Genomic DNA, 25,170 nt, shown 5'->3' on the forward strand with positions numbered 1-25,170 from the left:
TGCTGATTGGTTTATGTGGTACTGGCCAGGGACAGCTTTAACGGGAGGGGACACAGAGCAGACAGCCTTAACATGAGGGGCAACAGGGATAGCGAGTGTGGCTTTGCATTTACAACTCCCTATACCCACAGGTCTAAGGATCTCTGGACTAACCAAAGGAAGACAATATTGACCAGGGGGCCTTCAAAGAGTTCATGGAAAACACACATTAGGAAGAAGCTATGCACAACTATCCAACTTTCTTTTTGCACTAAAATACTCATCTTTCATTTCATTTTTCCCTACTATTCTTTCATTCACTGATTTATTTATTTCAAAATGTTTTACAGAAACAGAAAGTGAAGACACAGAGAGCTCTCCCACCCATCCACTGGTTCATTCCTCAAACTGCTACAATGGCTGGAGCTGGGTTGGCCTTCAGCCAGGAACAACTTCTGGGTTTCCCACATGAATAGGGGCCCAAGGATTTGAGCCACTCTTTGCTGCTTTCCTAGGCACATTAGCAGGAAGTTGGATTGGAAGTGGAAGCAGCTAGGACTTGAACCGGCACTCACACGGGACATCAGTGCCTCACGTGGTGGGTTGATCCACAGTATGGGACTTATGTGCAGCTGGGCATTGATTCTTGGACCTTGAAGAGACTTCCTGACCTCCAGAAGTAAATGAGGGGTGTGTGCTGGAGGGCTCCTCAGGTTCTCTTCCCTGTATGGCTTGTACCACGATCTATGAGAAAAGAGTTCTAGAAGTTTCACCAGTTGGGTGGTTTGCCAATTTGAGAATTAAGTGAGATTGTCTGGCAGGAACCAAACAGCAGGGGCCTTGGCAATGAGTCCTGGCTTGACTGGACCCGCAGTCCTGTGTGGCTGAGTGGGAGGAGAAAGTACAGGAGGGGACACATTTGCTGCTCATCAGGTAGAGTTCCTGGGTGTGGCCCCACCAAGAGCTCCAAGTTCACACGCTTGGCAATCGTGCAACAGTTGCAACCCATCGGAGTAGCCGCCCCTGGACTAGGACCTACAAGCATCACTACAGCCGGGCTGTGATGGAGGCCAGAAATTTATCCACACGCTTCTGCTTCTTGGTCTTCATCACCTGCTGGGTGTCTGGGGGACCCAGCAAGCTGATGGAGTCACGCTTAGCAAGTTGACTTCATTTGCTCATGTGCCCTGTAAGTATGGCACAAAATCTGCGCCTGTCCATCAGTGTGGAACCTTGGAGGATGCTCACCCCACTTCCCAGCTGCTCGCTTCCGCTCCACATGCATCCCACAGACTCTGTGCACAAATTGCCAGTTCTTGGATCATCCGGGGGAAATGGCTTCGGGTAAAAATACTTGGCAATGGACTCGGTTTTGTCTGTTCTGGAAGGGCCATTTCCCGCCAAATCTCAGGGGACCCCAATCTTAATATTTCGAAAACTCCTTAGCAGACTGAAGATGGAAACAGAAGAGACATGATTCGGAGTTGCCAGGCTGGCTGGGCGCTCTCCAGCCCCCCCAACATTTGCAGAAGGTGCATTGAGGTTTTCCAGACACTGGGCCAGCAAAGACTGTCTTCTGGAGAAAGAACTTCTCCATCCACCGGTGTGGAAGAGTAATGCCAAGATGGCTTCTCTTGATTCGCTTGTTGACTTCAGGCAACCGAGGCTTAGACTGTTGTCACTGCAAACACGATCCAAAATTCAGCCAAATGACAGCTACCTAACAGAGGCCTAAAATAAGGCCGTGAGAAGCTAACAAAGCAGGGAAGCCAAAACAGCATCACAAATCCAAAAAGGCAGCTCCTTATCCAACTTGATATTTCAAGAATGGACGGCTGGAGTCCAAGGTTGCACATGGAGGCACAGAACATAGTGATTTCTGAAAACCTTTCTTGGAGTTACACAGCTCTTTTTCTTCCTCCCTTTAATTTAATTAAAAAAAAAAAACCACTTTGTTGTTTTATTGCAAAGCCAGATATACAGAGAGGAGGAGAGACAGAGAGGAAGATTTTCCATCCAATGATTCACTCCCCAAGTGAGCTGCAACAGCCGGTGCTGTACCAATCCGAAGCCAGAATGCAGGAACCTCTTCCAGGTCTCCCACACGGGTGCAGGGTCCCAAGGCTTTGAACTGTCTTCTACTGCTTTCCCAGGTCACAAGCGGGGAGCTGGATGGGAAGTGGAGCAGCCGGGATTAGAACCGGTGCCCATAATGGATCCCAGTGTGCAAGGCATGACTTTAACCACTACGTTATCGCACCGGGCCTTACTTTGGGTTTCGTTTCATTTCCAACCCCCCCCCCCCCGTTTTTTTCTAGTTTGTTAAGGTGGAAGGTCTTTGGTTTGTAACCTTTTTTCTTTCCTAATATAGGCATTTAGTGCCATAAATTTCCCCATAAGTACTGTTTTAATGACATTCCATAAATTTTGATATGTTGTTTTATTTTCATTCAGTTCAAAGTACTTTTTAAATTTCCCTTTGATTGTGTCTTTGACCCATGGGTTATTTAGAAGTCTGCTTTTTAGTTTCCTAATAGTTGAGAAATTTCCAAAAGTCTTTCTTTTATACTAACCTAGTTCTACTGTTGTGAGAGCATACACTGTATGCCTTGGCTCCCTTCAAATGTGCGAAGCCCGTTTTATGGCCCTGAACTTGAGTGTCTCCCGGCGAATGTTCTGTCTGCACTTGGAAAGCAAGCGCGTTTGCTGTTGCTGGAGGAGTCTGCTGTGGACTGTTCGTCTTTCCCTTCAGAACCCCACTTTTCCTTAGAGAATGGGACTAAAGATAACTGTTTCTGTATCCTTCCAGAAAACTCCAGCTCAAGGTTAGGTATTATCCACACTTAGACTTTGCAGAACTCCGGCTCACTTTGTGTGCCTAGCTTTATGTCTGCTTCTTGCTCGCCTACAATAGCACAGAGATCCATGTTTGGTCAGATATATCAATTTTTTTTTTTTTAAGTTGGTTTCTTGAGAGACAGAAAAAGAGAACTCCCCCATCCACTGGTTCACTCCCCACATGTCCTGAGTGGCCAGCAGAGAGACAGGACTTAACCTAGGTCTCCCACAAGGGTGGCAGAAACACATCTACTTGACTAATCAGCACTGCCTCCCAGGAGCTGCATTAGCAGGAAGCTGGGGACAGGAGCCAGAGCCGGAAGTCCAGTGCAGACTCTGTTCTGGGATGTGACCCACACTTACAACACCTGTTTCACATCTTTCTCTCTGTAACAGCTGTATAGTATACGCCAGGGGTGGGTGAATCATCAATTATTTAACCCTGTTGATATTAACGTTTTCCCAGGTTACTTCCAGTCTTCTGCTCTGTGGATACCATACTATTCTTTTCCTTTTTTAAAGTTTTATTTATTTATTTATTTTTCTATTTATTTATTTATTTATCATTGGAAAGTCAGATTTACAGAGAGGAGGAGACACAGAGAGGAAGATCTTCCATCCGCTGGTTTGCACCCCAAGTGGCTATAATGGCTCGAGTTGAGCCGATCCGAAGCCAGGAACCAGGAGCTTCTGCTGGCTTTTCCAAATGGGTACATGGTCCCAAGGTTTTGGGCCATCCTCTACTGCTTTCCCAGGCCACAAGCAGGGAGCTGGAAGGGAAGTGGAGCAGCCGGGATACGGACTGGCACTCATATGTGATCCTGGCACATGCATGGCGAGGACTCTAACCATTAGGCTATCATACCAGGCCCACCACAATATTCTTTTAACTATTCTTTGAAGTTCTTATACCTGTATGGGAATCTAGATAAGTTTTTAGAGGTAGGATAGTTGGATTAAAGGGTACATATACTTTTAACTGTGCTAGACTTTGCCACATCACATAGGAGAGATAAGTCTCTTCTTGAAGGAGATAAATTCTCCTGTATTCCCTGGCTTTTCATTAATTTGTAGCATCTTCAACATTTAAAAAGAAAACATCCTTGGGGACCACCGTGATGTGCTTTTCCTCTTGAGTCATGTCAAATGTCCACATTCTGCCCTGGACATCAAGGAACTATCCTGTTGTCCTACTGGCACGCAATGAAGCGTCCAGGGAGCACGACCTCAGGGGAGGGCAGTTTGGGGGTGGTGGGGAGGGAGGAGGAGCATCAAGATACTGCCCTGGGTGGAGCAGATGAGCAGCAGTGCTGGGTGAGGAACACGTGAACCACAAGCCTCTTAACGTTAGAACCAGCTACTCAAGGACAGCCCAGGGAACTTCTGACGTGGAGGGAGCTTTTACAGGAAACGTCACAAGAGCATGTGTGTGTGTGTGTGTGTATACATGCATAGACATCATATACACACGTGCACACACACACACGCTCATGTGCCTTTTATCACGGACACCGGGGGAAAGAGTCCTCGGCCATGGCTGACAATTCTGTGTCATTAGTTTTTATGTGAGCTTGTTAGACACACAGTAAAAACCATCTCAGCCACTTACTGCTGAACCTTAGAGGCAGGGATGAATGAAGAACAGCGGGAAACAATAAAGCAAAATTCCAGAGAGACTCGAGAGTTCTTTGGGTTTGCTCCCCACGGCAGTGAGGATGACCTTCCCGCATACCCCAAATTCCTGAGAAGTTCACCTGGAGCTCCAGTGACATGGAGGCACCTGCTTGTCTGAATTTCCCATTAGTTTTTGTTTTACTCCTTTGCTGGAGCTAGTTGGGGCAGGCCGTGTTCTGAATAGCAAAATAGGTCAAGACAAGTTTGTTAAACTTTTGCTTTCAAAGGGAGCCATTTGGAAGTCATTAAATAGGCACTGCACATTCACTTCACGGTCTGTGGAGGATCACTTGACCCAACTCAAAGCTTAATCCCTCAACTTCCTTAAGAGTTGACTTCACTTGTCCTCAGACCAAGAGTCACCAACTCAGCTCTACTGATGGGAGTGCATAAGAGCTCAAATCAAGAGCTACACTAAGGGCCTGGCGTGGTGGCCAGTGGTTGAATCTTTGCCTTGCATGTGCCAGGATCACATATGGGTGCTGCTTTATGTCCCAGCTGCTCCACTTCCCATCCAGCTCCTTGCTTATGGCCTGGGAAAGCAGTAGATGATGGCCCAAAGCCTTGGGACCCTGCATCCACATGGCAGGCTTAGAGGAGGTTCCTGGCTTTAGATCTGCTTGGCTCTGGCCATTACGGCCAGTTGGGGAGTAAATCAGCAGATGGAAGATCTTCCTCTCTGTGTCTCCTCCTCTCTGTAAATCTGACTTTCCAATGAAAAATAAATAAAATTTTTTTTAAGCGCTACACTGAGAATGAAAGAGGCTCTCTTCCCCATTGGTCCTGCTCTAACTATCAGCCAGCTAATATTCATTACCAAATTTCCACACACCATCATGCCAGCTTAGCTTCCACAAATCAGCAGGTGTTAGGAAAGAAGACATTTTGTTGCTGTGTACCACTGCCTCTGAGGCAGGCTGTGTGCATGGCAGACTTGGGGATGAACACGTGCATCTGTAGGTTGGTGAGTGGGTTGAACAGGGAGGTGGGAACTGATTCCTGTGATCGCAAAGGGTCTAGAACATGCACTCTGTCACTGGCTGCCCATAACTTAGGTGGGATTCACACTGGATTGTGCATGTCGGCTGTTCTTGCTCATCCAGCATTTCTTCTATCTCCTGGGTTTCACTGTGGAATCACTTCTCCCTCACTCTTAGGCCATGTGGTTTGGGTGAGGTAGACTCCAATTGCAGCTCTAGCCACTGGCATGATCCCCAGCTCGACTGGCCCATCTGGACACAGAGATTGGTTCAGGGGTTAAACATGTGACCCAAGCTGGCTCAACGGGAGTTTGGACTGGGGCTTTTGCAGAAATTGTTAGAAAACAGAACTCTCTCTACTGTAGTAATTGAACAGGCAGGGTTAAATCCTGGGCAGCTGGTAAACCCAGGAAGAGGCTGAGCCAGAAAGAAAGGAGACAGAGTCCAAACATCACCATCCTAGCACCTGTTACCCCAGCCTGGAACCCCTGTACATCTTGGGTACATAAGCCCAAAATCGCGCATCCTCCATCCTGTTTTTGCTTAGTTTGTGTACATTTCTTACCTGTTGAAGCAGAAGCCAGAATTTCAACTGATATAAGGGTTTTCTAAAACTGCTAAGGATTCTATAATTCTCAAGACCCCAGAGTCACTCTACCTAAACCCCCCTCAGACTCAACTTGGACAGCCTCTGCCCTGCTGTACTCTAGTGGGCTTCAGCTGTGTAAGGTCAGGGAGTAGCAAGGCCCCTGTTGATGGATTTCAGCTCTACCAATCATTAGCGAGTTACTTACCCTGGCTGTCTGAGACAGTCGGTTGTTGGAAGGATTATAGTTTTCCTTATCACAGTTCGTAAATATGCATTTATGTGGGCCCGGCGGCGTGGCCTAGCGGCTAAAGTCCTCGCCTTGAAAGCCCCGGGATCCCATATGGGCGCCGGTTCTAATCCTGGCAGCTCCACTTCCCATCCAGCTCTCTGCTTGTGGCCTGGGAAAGCAGTCGAGGACGGCCCAGAGCACTGGGACCCTGCACCCGCGTGGGAGACCCGGAAGAGGTTCCAGGTTCCCGGCTTTGGACCGGCGCGCACCGGCCCGTTGCAGCTCACTTGGGGAGTGAATCATTGGACGGAAGATCTTCCTCTCTGTCTCTCCTCCTCTCTGTATATCTGACTGTAATAAAATAAATAAATCTTTTAAAAAAATATGCATTTATGTGATGATGATTCTCTGCAAAGATCAAGTTTATGCTGCACTTCAATTTTCCAAACTAAGGAGACTGAGAAACAGCAGGTGCTTAATAGTCACTGCTTGCATCAGGGCACAGATAAGCAGCTAGTGAAGACCCCGTGTACATGTTTGGTGCATCACGGATGGGCAGCAAACACCAGTCTCCTTTTTTTGGCGTGGGGGGCAAGGTTCCTGAATCCAAGGCCATGGCAGGGCAGGTAATGAACTGGGGCTGGCTGTCTGGCTGTGGCATCAAGAGAGTCCTTTCTATGTGGGTCAGACACACTTGGCTTCCACCAAGTGTTGTCCATTGGGAATATGGCTATAGAGGCCAAATCTTTCAGGAGAAGACAGAAATGAGAACTTTTAGGTTAAGTTGCCTATACTTACCTTAGCCAAAAGGCCTAGAAGAGATAGGTAAAGTTGTCGGACTTTCAAACACATATGCAACCACACTTACACACACACACACACACACCAAAACATGTCTGAGGAATGTGTTCAGCCCATGGGTAGTCAGTTAATTACAATGGGATCCCACATTCCAGCCCAACCTTCCCATCCAAGTTGTGCCTGTGGCTATGAACAACCACATGACAGTGACTGTACTTACCCGCGAGTGACTCAGAGCTCTGGCTGGGGACACTGTGCGATGCCTCCTGGAGGACGTAGGTGGACGTGGAGAGGGGTGAAGGACAGATGCCACTGGCTGGGACATAGGGAGGGTTGTAGGACGAGCTGTAATACTGGGAGTACTGGCTCTGAGGGAAGCCGGGGTAGGCGGGGTAGTCCTGGGAAGGGAGAACACACCCAGGTGGTGAGCAGGGGTGGGGACGTCGGCTGGGCTGTACCCCAGCGTGCCCCTTCACTCTCTCCTGCACTAGAACGCACCCCCACCCCCAGGGCCGGCACTGTCTCCATTCGAGCTCTCCAGGAGCAGATTCTGAGACAAGGATTCAAGGGTAAGTAGCAGGTGTGGGTCAGGAGGGGGGGTGGGAAGAGTGAAGAGATGAAGAGAAGAGACAACCCAGGGGCTTCCATACAACACGGTGGGAGACGGCCTGAATGACTGCAGGGAACAGCCAGGATGGTGGAGAGCCACGTCTCAGAGCTACCACCCTCAAGGCACTAGGGAGCTCGGGCATCTACAGCCTCACTCCAGGCTTTGAGAACTGCTCCCAGTGGATTTTAATTCCTTGGTACTGTCTGTTTTCTGGTTCCAAGGAAAACCTCAGGCCCAGGGATGTAGATCTTGGCAGATAACCCTGAGGGACATGGATGTGGCCCTGACACCATTAGTCCTGGTTACTGTCATAGTCCCAGCACCTAGAACAGTGTCTGGCGTACAAGCAATTCCACAAATATTGGACGAGCGAATGAACCAAGGAATGAATAAAGACCATACCCACAAGATCCCACAAGATCCCATGAGATGACATGAGATGACATGATAGTCTATGTTCGTGGCACAGGTTGGTGCAAAGACAGCCCCACCCGCACTGCATTAGAGGTCTAGAATGTTCTATGAAGGAGTCATAGAGATCAAATCAATAGATGCCAACTGCCTTTGATAAAGCTAGCTCCTGTAGCTCTCCCACAGGGGATGCCGATTCACACACCCCACCCCAGAGCTTCTCATCCCCCAGAGAACTCGGGGGAAGTGTAGCTTCCTAAGCCCAACCTCAATCACTGAATCCATTTCTAGGGAGTCTGTGTTTTTAATATGTTCTAAGGGTGAAACAGGCGCAGAGTCTCAGAGTTAAGTACTGGACCTTACAAAGTACTATTGGATTTACAAATAGTTTGTGTACACAGTACACTGGAAGTGAACAGGTAAAAATACTTTCTGTATTTTCCAAGTTTAAATTATATTTATATTCTTGGGTGCATTGAAGAAAAAATTATATGCTCCTAATATTTAAATATGATAAACATCCCTAAAGCCCACCTGGGTAGTTTTTTAAAAAAATCATTTATCAATTGAGAGGCAGAGTTAACACAGGAGAGGAAGAGACAGATCTTTTGTCCAGTAATTCATTCCCCAAATGGTCACAATGATCAGAGCTGGACCAGGTCAAGGTCAAGGTCAAGGTCAAGGTCAGGAGCCAGGAACTCCGTCAGGGTCCTGACCTTGAAGCCAAGCAGCTTTCACTGCTTTCCCAGATGCTTCAGCAGGAATCTGGATGGGAAGTGGAGGAGCCAGGACTTGAACTGGTGCCCATATGAAATGCCAGCACGGCAGGAGGCAACTTAACATGTTATACCACAATGCTGATTCTGGGTCGTCACTAGCTTGAAGCACGTTCCCTTTCTGTTTCAGAAAAGAATTTTAGGTTTGCAGGAAGGATAAGAGTTCCCACACAGCTGGAGGAGGTTGATTCTGAATTCAATCTCAAAACAAAGCCAAGAGAATCCAAACCGTCACCAGCACTCATCTTTGTAGCATCTAATGAGTACTTATACTGCCCTGCTGTACACCAGGCAGTAGAGGTGAGCAAGCTGTCCTCCTTGGCCCTCCTGGGGAGGCCCTCGATTTGGTAAAGGAATACATTTATTGGCCTTTCTATGGTGCAGATTCAACAGTCAATGGGTTGGGGCCGGCACCATGGTATAGTGGGTGTGGCCTTCACCTGTAGTGCTCGCATCCCATATGGATGGTGGTTCAAGAGCCGGCTGCTCCATTTCCAATCCAGTTCCCTGCTAATGTGCTTGGGAAGCCAGCGGACAAGCCTGTGTCCTTGGGCCTCCTGCACCCAGAGACGGGAGACTACAGGGAGGCTCCAAGCTGCTGACTGACTTAACTCCAGCTCTGCAGCAGTTTGGGGAGTGAACCAGTGCACATCAGACTGCACTCTTTGTACACTGGGTCTTTCAAAAACAAGAAAAGCCAATGGATGTCTGGATGTCATGGGCTCTGGTCAGGGTCCAACACTGATTTCCTGACATCTTGGACACCGAATCATTTCAGTGTCTTTGCCTGCAGGCTCCCACCCCCAGGGATCAAAGGGCTGAGTTTCTGGGTGAAGGTGGGGATCATGCATGCCTGGGGGCTCTCGGGGTGCTCTTCTCCAAGGGAACCAGTAAGGACAGAGGTGAGAAAGCGACAGCAGGGACCCCGTCTACCTGGTGCACGCTCCCAAATCCGGCCGCATTGGTCAGTCCATTGGCTCCCTGGTAGATGCCTGCTGTGCCTGTGGAAAGGGAACAGGGTGCAGGTGAGGTTATGACTAGAGTGGATCCTGACAGACAAGGATGCGGTGACAAGGTGGGGCATCTTGGAGGTCTCACAGGCTGCGACTGAACCTGTGCCTGAATAGCTCTCATCTCGATTTCCTCTATAAAGGAGGCAAATGAATAACATCTTTTTGGAAGGAGTGTGATATCAAATAACCTAGAGAGGGCACACAATACACAGTCTAGTCCCCGATGACCAGGTTGTAAAAAAACTTTTTGAAAAATGTTGGTAAAATACACTTGATATTTATCATCTTTACTCTGTGTAGTTCTGAGGCATCAAGCAGATTCACACTGAGGTATAACCACTGCCACCATCTGTCTCCAGAGCGATCTTCACCCCCCAAACCCCAACTCTACATCCACTAGACATCCACTGCTCCTCCCCGTGTCCCGTCTCCGACTCTATACACCTGACTTCTCTGGTCACTTCATGCAGTGACACAGATTAGGTTCTTCATGGCCAATTGTCTCCCCAAATGTTTTCCATTTCCAATTTCTACAAGTATAGGATAAGAGGCCCAGGCTGTCTAGCACTTGGCACCTTGAACTTTCTGGAAGGCAGCTGTTCTCGTCGCTATTAGAGGAACCTCACTGTAGCTGTAAGTAGAATTTCTCTCATGACTAAGGATGCTGAGTATTTTTCATGGGTGCTTTTTTTTTTTTTTAAGATGTATTCATTTTTATTGGAAAGGCAAATTTACAAAGAGAAGGAGAGACAGGAAGATCTTCTATCTGCTGCTTTACTGCTCAAATGGTCTCAATGGCGGTAGTGTAGCTGATCCGAAGCCAGAGCAAGGAGCTTCTTCTGGGTCTCCCATGTGGGTGCAGGGTCCTAAGGCTTTGGGCCGTCTTCGAGTGCTTTTCCAGGGTACAAGCAGGGAGCTGGATGGGAAATGGAGCATTGAGGATGTGAACCAGTGCCCATATGGGATGCTGGCACTTGCAAGATGAGGATTTAGCTACTGAGCTAGAGCGAGTGCTACAAGGCCCTTTCTTAAGCCTTTTACATTAGCTGTTCATGCATTTTGTTTGATTCAAATCTTGTTATCAATTTAAATCTTTTATCTTCTTTAAAAGTTACATTTTTCTTATTATTGAATCACAAGTATCATTTTTGTATTCTCCGTAAACATTCTTTGTATATAATTTGTGAAGACTCCCTCCTCCCCCATAGCTCGTCCTTGCGTTTTCTTGATGGTGCCTTTGGAAAGAGGCACCGATTCTTCCTTTTATGTACCTTCTTGCTGTCCAACCTAAATATTCTTTCCCATATTTTCATCTGGAAAAGTTACAGTATCAGTGCTGCTATTCAGTCCTCTGGTCGAATGTCAGTTCATCTTTGTGTACAGTGAAGATAAGGGGTTAACTAAATATTTGGCATATACAGTTGTTACAGCTCCCCTATAAAACCATGACTTTCTCCCACTGAATCGTCTCTCATCCCTGCCAAAAACCCATTTGCCATAATGTGGGGGCTCATTTCTGGGCTCTCTCTGCTCCTTCGCTCATCTACTCCATACAATGCTACCCTGCCTTAATGAGTGAAACGCTATGGTAAGTTTGCAAATCAGGTAATGTCCGTGCTCCAACTTTTGAGTTACTCTTGGCTTCCAGTCGCTTTGCATTTCCATACCAATTGTAGCACAGGCTTGCCAATTTCTGCGAAAAGCCAGCCGGGATTCTGATGGAGATTTGACTAAATCAATACAGCTCTTCTTTCCTAAAATGAGAGCAGATAGAAAACTTGGGGCTCCAGTCTGCAAGACCAGGGACCTGGAAAGGCCTCTGTATTCAAGGCAGGGGTGTGGACAGCTGCCAGGCTTCTGGAGCAGGCTCTGATGTAACTAGATACCCGCTGGGCAGAAAGGAGATGCAGGCTCAGCTGAACTGACATGACAAGCAAGATGCCTCCAAAAACTCCGGGCGGTCTCGAGCACTAAGGACACCCTAGGGACTCACCTCCTGGGGCTGGGGTGGGAGGAGGTCAGGGAGCACAGAGTCCTTCAGGAACGGCCAAGATGATGTGGGTGTTGCTGCAGCACAGGGGCTCCTATCCCAAGGAACTGCCAAGTCAGAGGGTGAAGACACCGCCATCTGGAGTGGGGCCCAGGAGTCAGCAGCAACACAACACACACAACACACACGACACAACCCTGGGAGCAGCCAGTGCACCGAGAACGGAGAACAGATCCTTGGCCACACCCCTGGGGAGCCCGGGCCCAAAGGGGAGGAGCACCGATGCTGTGCTACCAGACTTGGCGGCAGATGGGCTCCTCCTGCTACCTGCTTCGTCCCCCTCCTACAGGACATGGCACTTCCACCCCAAAGCATGGGTCATCCATCAGTTCCTGCACGTGCTCATCAGTTCAGCTGACGAAGGTGACACTGCTTCACACGATCCTTCCTCACACCAGGCTTGAAAGGAAGGTATAGTCATCCTTCCCACTTCCTCCATAGAGAACCCGGGACTTAGGAAGGAAATGTGGCTATGGTAAGGAGGTGGCAGGCTGGGTTAATGATCTAAAAAGAATCATCAAACATCAGGAACAAAGAAATAAAAATATGGGTAAAGCCATTTAAGATAGCGTCTCTCTGGGCGTGACGCTGGCAACTCAATACATAGATTTCGTTTGGTTCTGTTTGCTATCAGATCTGAACAGTTACTTTTTCAATTACATAAAATATTTGCATAGTTTAAAAGTCAGGTCTATCTGATAAACTATACCTATATCCAGGATGGGGGTGCCTGGGAACTAGGGGGCACATGGCTTCAGAAGCCTCAGGCCCCAGTCTGAGCTGTTTTGCAAACAGATCCAACTTGGTGCTGCCAAGTTGAACAATGGCCTCTTGCCTCCCTTGTTAAGGTGATGGCTGGAGAGAGTCAAAAATTGATGGGGATGGTAGCAGGTCCTGCTAGGAGTGCCTTCCCCTCTTGGCAATACAATCTCTGGGACTAAGCTGGGCACACAGTTGGTAAGGATAAACACCACTGTCCCCAGCCCGCCCTGGGATTGGCAGGGACTGGAGTCTTGTAAATGGATGGGTGCTGTGCCCAGAGGCTGGGGGGAGGGCTCCCTCTTTGCCCAGGATCAGGGCCATCTTGGATCAGTAGGGCTCACCAGCAGAAACCAGGAGCCAGGACTTCAGTCTCATTGGCAGACTCGAACAGTTACGGCAGTTTGCAATTTTAGTTGAGAAGGAAAACTGCTTCTTTCCTGCTGAGGACGTTGCATTTTGAATCTCTGGGGGAGACTCAAGAGAACTGCAGCCTTTTATGGGTCAGCTGGTTTTCTTGGGTTTTACGCAAAAGTAGACTCAGCATGCATAATGTACTATCCATCATCTACCATTTATCCATCCAACATCCATCCATCTACCACCTATCCCTCCACCCCTCCATCCGACAACTCACTCCCTAATGATACATCAAGCATTACCATGTGTCAGAAATTGTTCCAGACATAGGTAAGCAAGGGCTTGAGGCTGGCATTCAGAGAGGAGGGACCACAATCAAGTGAACAGCTACATAAGTAATAAGGGTGGCTGCAGACCGCCTGACATGCAGCCATGGCTGGCACAGTGCTGCTGAAGTGTGGACTGCAGATGGGGCTGCCCACACTCTGTCCACTGCCAGCCTGTGATGAGACAAACGCAGGAACAAGAGCCAGTGTGTGGCGAAGGGCCTTCACTGCGGTGAGCATGGGAAGTCCTGGTGACAAAGGCTTGGAGAAGGAGTGTCCCCTTGCACCAGACTCCAAGCTTAGGTGTCGTGGATAGCAGTGAGCTGGCTGTGGCTGTATTTCCAACATACAGCTTGGTTTGCAGGAACCTGGAGCAGTTGAGGCCTGGCTGCACCTTTACACTCACCAGGTTGGCCATGAAAAAAAAAAAAAAAAGAAAAGAAAAAGAAAGAAAAAGAAAAGGAAACCAAGAAGTGTTGGTGTATGGTAAGGATGTGGAAGAACCGAAACTCCCACTCAATGATGTGGAAGGCGGCATGTTGGTTCCTCCCACTATTAACTCCAAGAATAACCATAAGAATAACTTGGCTGCTGTATTTCTGTGTGTGTGTCCCCAGCACTGACAGCTGGCCTTCAACCAGGACTTGAATGCAGACATTCATGGCAGTACAAATCCCAACAGCCAACAAGTGGGCTTGGCCTGAGCGGCCATCAAAGGATGAATGGATGAATAGGACGGGCTCTGTGCATGCAGGGGAACACCACTGAGCTGCAGAAAGGGAAAAGCAGTGCCACCTGCCACAGCATGGACTAGTGTTGGGAGCACTGAGCTACACGAAACACAGCAGACATATTTCTAGAAAAGTCCCAGAACAGGCAGTTCCACAGTAACAAAGCAGACTGGGGGTAGAGAGCGGAGGATGGGGGAGTAGGTGGAAGATTTCCTGCAGGAAGTGACAATATCTTTTAGAACTGTAAGTGCTGGCCTGGCGTGGTAGCCTAGTGGCTAAAGTCCTTGTTTGGCACGTGCTGGGATTGCATATGGGCGCCAGGTCTAATCCTGGCAGCCCCACTTCCCATTCAGCTCCTTGCTGTGGCCTGGGAAAGCTGTTGAGGACAGCCCAAAGCCTCGGGACCCTGCACCTGTGTGGGAGACCCGGAAGAAGCCCCTGGCTCCTGGTTTTAATTCAGTTCAGCTCCAGCCGTTGTGGCCACTTGGGGAGTGAATCAGTGAAGGGAAGATCCTCCCTGCTGTATATCTGATTTTCCAATAAAAAATCAATCTTTAAAAAATGTTTTAGAAAAAGAACCGTCAGTAGTGATGGCATATTATGGTGACTGCCCCCTGAGCTGTATCCTCTGACAGCTCTGGCCCACATGGGAGTATTCCTTCCATTACAGAGCCTTATCCTGAGAATCTGAGGGTCCCCTCAGCCCCAGTCTGAGCCTGGAGGGTCGGTGTGGCCTCCACTTCCTCGGCACGGCATTGTATCTTCCCTTCCCTCTTTGTTGGAGCCACCAAAGCTTCCTGTTAGCCAGGGTGGCGAGAGGTGAGTCCCTGCCGGCTGGGCCCCAACTCCCAAGCCACACAAACTGCAACCTGTGGCTGTGTGACAGCTCTCGTGTGTGGCCACTGCTTGGAACACGCATGAAGGTTGTAATTTTTCCAAATGCTGTCAGTTTAATAAGCTCCCTTGGTGACAGCTGCCGGGAGAGGGTTGGGTCTCTGCTACGTGTAAACTGGGGAGCGAACACACTGATGCCAGGGGCACCAGTACTGGCATGTGACACAGCTCCTTCCTGTCTCCCCAGCGCCCGGACAAGTGTGACAGGAAGGAGTTGGGCCACCCAGGATACTGGGGTGGACTTGTGAACTCATGCCCCTCTGGCTCATCAGAGAACACACGTTCCAGACTAGATTTCCCATGGTGGATGAGACAATCAGAAAGCATTTTGGGGACAGCATGACATTATGACATGGGTAAAGCCTCTGCTGGTGATGCTGGCATCCATAAGGGTGCTGGCTCATGTCCTGCCTGGCCCAGCTCCCTGCTCCTGGCCTGGGCAAAGCAACCAAAGATGTCTCAAGTGCTTGGATCGCTGAGAATCCCACAAAAGTCCAGTGAAGCTCTTAGCTGCTGACTTCAGCCTGACCCAGCTCTGGCTGTTGCAGCCATCTAGGAAGTGGAAACCAGTGGGTACCAGATCTTTCTGTCTCTCTATCCTCAAATAAAACAGGCCACGTCTATATGAATATATTGGGTGCAGAGATATTAAAGAACGTGCCAAGTTCATGTGTAAGCTCTAGAAATTTCTCTGCATTTTGGTACTTTCTCCATTTTTCCGTTGAGGAAGACTCCCCTGGTGGCCTAATGGGACCAGTTTTCTGTCACCCTTCCCAGCTCCAGCAGCTTTTCCCCACATGTGACAGGTGGTTAAGGCTAGGGGAGAAGGTCAATTCTGAGATACTGGCTCAGGACTTCTCAGGCAGGTGTCTCAGGTAAGCAGCATTCCAAACCTCACGGGCCTGGCAGACAGTGTGACTGAGCAAAGAGCTGATGCAGGCACAGTGACAAATGACTGGTGTTGGGGACACTGTGGGGAATGGCTGTGGCAAGGTGGAAGGTGGAATCCACAGGCTCCGTCTAGCGAGGTGGCAGCTTGAGGCAGACACCATGTGTCTTCCCAGCAGGCATCCCCAAGACTCTCCCTCACTAGTGTCTCTCCACGCAGTCTGGCAAAGACAGCATCCTACCTTCCTAATTCTGCACCCCCCACACTCCCTCACACCTTCAGGAAAGCCAGACTTCCTTAGTTCTGGCCAAAGGACATTCGGGCAAGACCTTGACTCTTCCCCTGAACCACATGACAATGTGGTCCCTGGCCCTTAGATCAAGTATCCTGAGACTTGAGTGCAGAACATCAAAGCCAGATTCTACCTGCTGAGCCTGAAATGCAGAATCTTGCCTTTGAAGCCCAAATTGAGCCACCAGACCAACCTTGGGGTCATGACTTTGTTGAGGCCACAATCAGTGTGATGATGGTTGAAGCTCAGGCTTCCTGGGAGTTTTATAATCAGCTGCCCAGGGCAATCCTGACTGACACAACGCTATAGCCAACTCAGCCACGTAGGAACATGAGCCCAATGGAATCAGAACATCTGCTTTTGCAAGAGAAGTCAGGGCCCTGGATTTGTACGTGAAAACTCTTCGCTTTTAATGTGGGCAACAAACACAAACCTGGATCAAACACAAATATGCATGCAGGGCGGGTGTGTGGGGTCTCTGGCTTGTGACTCCCTTGTAGGGAGACAGATGGTGAGAGCAGCTGGTGCCTCCACCACCCCCACCAACATGGTGAAGACACAGTGGCAAGGAGCCCAAAGGGGCCCAATGGAACAGATGTTGGACGTCCCAGTTACAGCCCAAGACCCAACTGCAGAAGGCAGGACTCCCAACACCACCAGAACCATGGCCAACATGCTAGAGGGTTTGGGGACAGCACCCCAGCCCAGGGGATGCTGGCACGCACAAGAGATTACAGGAAACAAAAGGAATAAAGCCCGTTTCATTCTTTACCCCCTCGAACTCCCAGGCTGCAAGGTGCATGCCTCCATACAAGGGACAGAGGTGTTTCCTGTGTTCCTGGGTCTGTGCCTCTGCCAGGACCGGGGAACCTGCATGCATGGCTGGCAAAGCCAGCCCGAGCCCTGTCCCCAGCCCCTGTGCTCTGGATGCCACCCTGGAGGTCACACAGGTCATGACATGCTTCCTTTGCTGTGCCTTCATTCTAACACTTCCTTTTCATTGCAGCCCATGCAACAGTTCTGGGGTGTAAGGTGTATGCCTTCTTCCTCTTCTGTTTTTAGAAAAGTTTGGTGTGAAAGGCACAGTGTCAGAGACATGGAGAATCTTTCATTCTCAAGTTCGCTCACCAAATGGCTGCAAAAAGCAGGGTTGGGAGCCAGGAACTCCATCTGTGGGTGCAAGGGCCCAGGCACTTGGGCCATCTTTTGCTGCTTTCCCAGGCGTGTTAGCAGGCAGCTGGAGTGGAGCAGAGAAGCCAGGACTTGAACTTGGGCTCTGATATGGGACACAGCTGGCACCACAGCTGTGACGTCACTGGCTGCACCCCAACGCTGGCCCCTGTCTGCCTGTGTTCTTGGAGAAAACGAGCGGCAGGAGTCAGTTTCTGTCATTCTCTGGGTTATGCATCCTAGGGCTTCTCAGTCTTCCACCCACCATGAAGTCCTTCAGCTCTCTCCATGTGACTGCGGGGACATCTTGTCTGCTCCCCCAGCTGGTGCCTGTTCTACCACTATGGGCATTCTTCCCAGCAGGGTGGCAGAGTGGTCACCACCTCTGCCCAACACAAGGCTGCCGTGAGCACCTTGGTGCCCGGTCCAGATCAGTACTCATCCCCTTGGACCTGAAATTGTCCAGACCCGATTTCCTTGACACCTGGGCCATGGATGGGGTCCTTGTCCCCAAATCCTGCCCCTCCCACCATGCGAAACAATTCCACCTGTCAATTTCCCCTGGCTTTATGGGACTAACATGACATCCCATGATTGTGGTGATGCTGAACACTCCGTCTTGGTCCTGCTGCCCTGTGTGTCCTCTCTTTATAAGGTGTCCATCAGTTCCCACAAGTTCCCCTCCTCCCTCTTTTAACTCAAATACATGTGAGCGTTCTGTTCTCTCTCCTGCGTTTGCAGTTGGACACACAATAGTGACCCTTCAATAACAGCGCCCGGGCACTGAGCACTTGACATCTTCCCTAGGGTTAACCACGCTCCTTAGGACTCCCCACTGCTCTCCTAGGAAGAGCGGCCCTACTGCAAAGTGCAGAACTGGGTTCAAGGCCAGCCTGGCTTGGGTCTGAGGCTCTGAGTGCTCGGCCAACATGGGGACAGCTGCCTTTAAGTGCCTGACACAGCATGGGCTGCTACCCGCGTGGCCTTGGAGCTGACCCGGGGACCTCATTGTCATCCTCTGCCTCCAGTGCTGTCCCTGGCACCTCAGGGGTGACCTCAGTGATGCCTTGCACAGGACTTTCCCTGGACCCCCTCTCACTATGGCTTTCCCCGCAGAAGAGGGACTGGCTGCACCGGCCTATGGTAACCTCCCAAGCAGGTGTCCACTACCCTGGTCAAATCTCCCTGAGGTTAATTCTACAGATGGACTGGGATTGTGAGGGACAAAAGTTTGGGGGTGTGGGAGGCCACAGCATGAAATGGGCTGATCTGGCAGTCAGACAGCAGATCATGCCTGCACGGGGCAGGCGGCAACAGGTGAGCCTTCCACAAAGCCACTCACTGCGAGCTCCAGCATGGGACTCCACTTCTCTCTCTCTTTCACCAGAACACAAAGAGCTGGCTGCTCCTGACAAGCTTGCGCTGCCTCTGCCTGGCTGCACATGCCGCCCGTTCACTCTGTCACCCACTCAGTGCCCGTCATTCAGAAAGCACCTGTTGAGTGCTTGGGATGTGCCAAGATCTCGACCTTGAATGAGAGGTATCTTAGTGCCTGGGAGGGGGTGCAAAATGAAGGGAAATCCAATCTTCCTGATGACTGGGAAGACGTGAACATTTGTTCATCCAATTTGAGAGAGATAAGAGAAAAGGAGGAGGAGGAAGAGGAGGGAGGAGGAAGAGGAGGGAAAAGGATGAAGAAGAGACAGAAAAAACCAGACAGCTGAATATAGAGTTGGGTGAGGAGGAAATGGAGAGTAAAATAGCCTCCCCCTCCATCCCCCTGTCCCTTTACTGGTCACTTCAAATGCCTGCGGTGGATGCAGGAGCTGGGCTAGACACCTATCCTTGGCTGAGCTTCCTGAACCTCAGTCTATGCATCTGTAAAATGGAGCCAAACACAGCTTCTCCACTTGGTTTCTGAGGAGGCATCCGTGGAGCTGGGAGCACCCAAAGGACAGGACCCAGCCTGTTGCAGGTGCTCTGGGCCTCAGGATTGCTTCTCCTCATCATGCATCCATTGTCACCATCACAGATTGTACAATGACCAAGGACAGCATTGCACCCATTGCACTGTTTCAACCAAGGTTCTGGGATTTTAAGTCTAATCCAGGGAGGATTGAAAACAACAACAAAACACCCCAACAGTGGAAACTGGATGAAAACCAGGGCATATGGGGCAACCAGCTGGAGCTGCCAGCCCCGAGACTGAGAGGCCCACACTGTCCTGGGGAGGAAAGGGAGAACCCATGCATGTCCAGCTGCTGCTGAGATGTGGGGGGCTATTGTGGGGTCTTCAAGCAACCTCATGTGTGGCCCAGCCCACACTAGCATCTCTGCAGACCTGTCGTCGACTGTCACTGTTGCTGACTGCTAACACAGTCACATACAGGGAGCCTAAGAACATGCTGGGCCAGTCATAAAATGGTCATATTCCTGAAAAAGCCATTTTACATTGGCTTGCTGTCCTGTTGCTGGGTCCCAGCTGCACGAGTCAGCTCGGTGCCAGGGCGGCAGGGGAGGTGGGGCCCAGAGAGGGGCACTGCTGCCAAGCAGAAAGCAAGTTGCTTTATGCAGTGCAGAGGTACACACTGTGGGCTGGCAGGCTCTGCTAGGCCCACGCTAGCCTGGATGCTGGCACCTGCTGACCTCGGTTCTCAGAGGAGTCCTATGTCTGGGCAGGAGCTAAGATGATGGGAAGGAACTAGCGGCAGGAAGGTGGCAGGTGGGAGGCAGGAACCTGACCCCAAGACCAAATGGTCTGTTTCTCCTCTGGAGGGATTCCCATGAGCAGCAGAGGCTCTGGGAGACATTGCAATATGGGAGGGAGGTGTGCTCCATGCAGTGCCAGGAAGGGCAGTGAAAGCAGAGGTGCCTCATGCCTCCTGGGAGCAGGTGGGAGGGCGGGGGAGAACACATGGCAAGGAGCATGTGACCCAGCTTGGACCAGTTTGTGCAGTGCACTTTTGTTAAATCAGCAATGTTCCAATAAGCGAGAGTCTCAAAATGTTGTATGAGGAAAAGGCTGGAGCAGCTGCAGCCACTGGGCAACCATGAGGAGAGAGAGTAGGTGCACAGATGTGAGAAGACAGACAGACACAAGAGGGAGGGAGGGAAAGAGAGACAGTGTGTGGCTGTTTTTGAGTTCTGGATCCATCTTTACCCAGAGCTCATAACAGCTAGATTTTTCAGGTAAGCCAGTAACCTCCTCTTAGATATGCTAAGCCAGGCAAGGCTGGGTCTTACTTTAATTATGTTTGGAAGAATATGAACTCCATACAAAGCTCATAGGTGGGGTTGACGCCAAGGCTCATCTGGCTAATCCTCTGCCTGCAGGTGTTGGCATCCCATATAGGCACTGGTTCTTGTCCTGGCTGTTCCACTTCCCATCCAGCTCCCTGCTGATGGCCTGGGAAGGCAGTGGAAGGTGGCTCAAAGCCTTGGTGCCCTGTACCCGTGTGGGAGAAGAGGCTCCTGCCTTCAGATTGACTCGGCTCAGGCTGTTGTGAGGGTTTGGGGAGTGAACCAGCGGATGGAAGATCTTTCTCTCCGTTTCTTCTTCTCTCTGTAAAACTGCCTTTCCAACCATAGGGCAAAGAGCAAAGGACTCAGGGTCTGGCATGGCCATGAAATGGTGCGGGTGCTCCATGAGAGGTCCTGGAGTCTTGCATTTGAGGGACATGGGGTTGAGTCTTAGAAACAACCCCACACAAAATGTCTCAGCACCCAGTCCTGCTCTGCCCCATGACAGGTGCTGGGTAGGGAGGGTGCTTGTCTCTGTCCACCCCTGCTCAAAGGACGGTCTAGGAGCCCTGCTGTGCAGTGCACACACACCCGGCACCCAGTCAAGCTGCAGGGCTTCCAGCTGAGAGGAAGCAATGCCAAAAAGGTGGTGTCTCGCCCAGGTGAGAACTCACAGGTTCACGGATTCAACCAGTACCCACCCATCACCAACATTCTGCTGGCCCTGCACCTGCATGCACTGCATTTCATTTCAGGAGAGAACAGGGGAAGGGGATGCAACCCACTTCCTCAAGTCACTCATTCCTTCCTTCCTTCCAAAATGGTGTGCGGTGAGCCTGCCAGGTGCCTTCTCCTCTCCCAGACCCTGACTCAGCCGAGCACAGTCGAGGCCCCCACTGTTGTACCTTTGGGCTGGCAGGGATGAGACAAGCAGGGGATGGTGCCCACATGCAGGAGCCGACCTCAGGGGTGCAAAAACCCAAGACCAGGCTGCTGCGTACCATGTGCCTGGAGCGGGGAAGGCTGCAGGGGTGGGCGGCGGGGGGGGGGCAAGTTTGAAGTTTGAGATCTGGAGGAAGAGGGGAGGGGAGCAGGTCCCACCCCTGTGCTCCAATAGCACGGATGCCCCCAGAAGCGAATCCCAAATCCCAGCGCATCCTGTGCGGATTCCTCGGCTACTTCTGGGTATTCGCCCCACACTGGCAGCTCTTACCAAGGATGCTCAGAGCCCTGCGGACAGTCCCTTGAGGTTGCAGCGCCCTTTCATCAGCCCTCACGCACACAGCCACGGACAGCCACAAGGCACACAACGGCCTCAGAGGAGGGAAGGACTGGAGCTTCCGGATGGGTCAACAGGCTTCACGCCTGAGCAGACTAACAGGTGGAGAGATAATAAAAGCAGTTTGTAACCAACACACAGGTTCCAAGAGGCAGAGCTGGGATTTGAACCTGGGACGTCTGCCTCTTTGCTCTCTCACTTTGTATCTGCAGCCTGCTACTGCTGCTCACCTGCCCCTGGAAGCTCACTTAAAGCTGCAGTGGGCATTTGACTTAACCCACTAGGAAGCCCTGTCCTCCTGCTGTGCCCGGTGTACCCTGGGTGTTGGATACACTGCCCACCTGTTCTGATCCCTCCACAACATGTGGTGGCCTGCCTTGTGATGTCAGCCATGTGTGCCTCAGCCACAGAATGAAAGAGAAGTGTGGCCAAGGCTGGGACCTGCCCTAAGACACACAAAGGCCAATGGCAGCCATAGGGTGTTTGGCCCAAAACCAACCAGCCAGCCAGCCAGCAAACCAACCAACCAACCACGTGATGGTCTCTGTTCACCAGCTTTCAGGCAGTAGGTGCCCCTCACCTAATGGACACTTTTTCAAACAGAGCAATCAGGGGCTCACCACAGTGACCTCCCATGGCATTCCCCAGACAGTCCAGGATCTGTCCCCTACCCAAGAGGGCAGGGAGCCTTGGCACATGCTCCCTGGCTTCCAGGGACCCCGACTGCCGCGCAAGGGCTTGTTCTGAATGCCAACCCTTTCCTCGCTGAGCTACCTGTCTGCTGCATGCTTCCTGTTAGGAGTGAGGTACCTTCTGCAGATGTGTGAATTGCAGTGAGCTCAGCTAATGCTAGACAGGAACCTCCCTCATGGCGGCTCCCCCTGGAGATCAAAGCCTTGTCCTTGGACCTGACGGCCATAATTCACTCCTTGCTTGGAAGCCTCACATTGCTTTTGCTTTTGTGGGCCTGATGGTCTGAGCAGCTGCCAGCAAGGCTTTCATCTCAGTGGGGTCCATTTCCTCTTCTCTGGTCATCTCCGCCTTTATCCATAGCTGACGTGATTTCCCGAGTTCCAGAATCGGGGTGGCATCTTTGCCACCCCCCCCCCAATCTTGTTAAAATCCTGAGGTTACATTCACATTTCATACACACTGGGTCAGCCCGAGAGAGTGAAGTGGTTGGTGATGTGGCAGGCTGAATATTTTGTGCTTGTTTTAAATTATGAGGTTCGGGCCTGGACTGCTAGCCAGTGGTGGCCTCGGCCGGAATAGGATGCTACCACACCACATGGCCCTGTGCACATCTTGCGTTCCTGGGGAGACACGTGACCCACCAAGCTGACGGACAGTCACTCAAACACCTGCTCAGTGTCCACCAAAAGTGCAGTGTTCACATTGGCAGCACATACGCTAAACCTGGAACAAAAGTGTCACAGAGCAGAGAGAGGCATGGGCCATCCTTGGTCAGCTCCTGGGACAGAGAAGGAAACCTGTGGGAGAACCATCGAGACCCGCACTGAGCCTGTCCTTCAAAGCCCTGCGCTGACCATGTCTGTGACCACTGCCCTATGGCTAGGAGACCGGGTCATAGCACGGGGAGGGCATAAGGAGACTTGCTTTTGTCTGCCACCTTTCTGTAAGTCTAAACTCATTTTAGAATAAAATGTTGATTCTGATGGACAAAGTTTGAACCTGCTACTTGCTGGCACATGACTCTGGGCAAGTTCCTTAGCTCCCTCTGTGCCCTGATTGTTCTACCTGTAAAATGGGTATCTAGGAGGGCACCTCATTCCAGGCAAGAGACCCAGAGGAGTGCGTAGCAGATGGGAGCTGTGTGGAGGGGCTTGGAAACACGGGAAGAGACGTGCACCCCACCTCTTCCGGGGAGGCCCCCACCAGACGCCATCAGTGGAGCCTTGATCAAGGACATGAGCCCCTCTTTCCTGTTCAAGTTGCCTACTCCAGTGTTCCACTGCTGTCACATCCCGGCCTGGGAGAGTCAGTGGCCGCTGCCAGAGCAGTGCTGCCCAGCCTTTTGAAGCTAGCAAAATCTAATCATTTCAAAAGGAATGCCAGCTTTGGGGCTTCTTGTGGGACACCAAGTGGGGGGAGGCCTGGCCCTCCATGTGCACGTGCCAGCAGCAGCCACTACTTGGTGAGGTGCATGCCCAGTATGTGCCCACATGCCCTGCCAGGATCACCCCAAAGCTGTCCTCTCTAGCAGGTGCTTATTGATGGCGACAGGAGTGGCCCGGAGCTGGCCTGGGGCAGGGCTGCTAGTGGCTGCAGGCACCTGACAACAGGTTTAGATCTGGGCAGAAGAGTGCCCAGCTGGGCCCAGCACCAGGCTGCTCTTCAAGCTCACAGCCTAGCCACCCTACTTGGGGGGGTTTGGCTTCAGCTGGGCCCAGCTGTGGATTTTGCAGGCACTGGGTGGCAGGAGGCAGTGGAAAAAGTTTCTATCTTGCTACCTTTCAAGTAGATAGAAATAACCAGTTTTAAAGATTTGGGAGAAGAAGGGAAGGTGTTCTTTAGGCATCTGTAGCCCTGGGAAGGGTAGACATGAGCCAGCAGGAGGCAGCGAGTATGAGGAGTAATAGGGCCCTGAGTTCCTTAGGCCTCCTTGTAGATGGGGAAACTGAGGCATATAGCCTGCGGGGTCATTCAGGGATTGGTACCAGAGATAGCATCAGAACCCAGTTCTAAGTCCTACGGCAGGTTTTGTGAATTGTACTGTTCCAGAGATGCTGAAGTGCAGCAGAACCTTTGGGGTGACAGACAGACAGACACACACACACACACACACACACACACACACACACCCTTCCAACAATGTCCTTTTTTGTTCTCTTTTAGTCTTTCTCCTGGGCAGCCCAGCTCAGAGGGAGACACCTTGAACTCTGGAACCACACTGTGCGGGTCCAGACCCTGGCTTTTCCAGGCAGCAGCTTGGTAGCATTGCAAGTGTTACAGCCTCGCCCTGTGCCTCAGTGTCTGTCTACTAAATAGAAATAAGAATCATTTCTTCCTATTCAGCAGTTGTGGACATTTCTTCAGGAAATAGGGAGAACACAGTGAGTGTATGGGTATTCAACCCATGCCAGGGTAAGGAGGCTGCCTTCAGCGCTCACTCACCCGCTCGCTCACTCACTTGCTCTTTACATTGAAGACGGAGCCGGCTTCAAGTGTGGAGCCTTGGCTGCAGTTTAATAACATGCATTTTATTTTTAGCACCTTTAAAAATACCTGGCTTTCCATTTAAGGTAGTGCTACAAACTTG

At 50.7% G+C, this 25,170-nt stretch overlaps 1 protein-coding gene across 3 annotated transcripts in view; it reads right to left on the minus strand.

Moving 5' to 3' along the window:
* Positions 1-25,170, minus strand: part of EYA2 (EYA transcriptional coactivator and phosphatase 2) — a 172,027-nt gene that overhangs the window by 40,263 nt on the left and 106,594 nt on the right. For all 3 annotated transcript variants that reach the window (XM_058679727.1, XM_004586086.2, XM_058679728.1), the window contains 2 exons: positions 9,821-9,888; positions 7,311-7,488 (listed from right to left, as the gene is read on the minus strand). In XM_058679727.1, coding sequence (XP_058535710.1) covers positions 7,311-7,488; positions 9,821-9,888 — 246 coding nt within the window. The remainder of the gene's footprint in view (positions 1-7,310; positions 7,489-9,820; positions 9,889-25,170) is intronic.

The sequence above is a fragment of the Ochotona princeps genome, chromosome 22 (genome assembly GCF_030435755.1).
Source record: "Ochotona princeps isolate mOchPri1 chromosome 22, mOchPri1.hap1, whole genome shotgun sequence".
In the NCBI taxonomy this organism is placed as follows: domain Eukaryota; kingdom Metazoa; phylum Chordata; class Mammalia; order Lagomorpha; family Ochotonidae; genus Ochotona; species Ochotona princeps.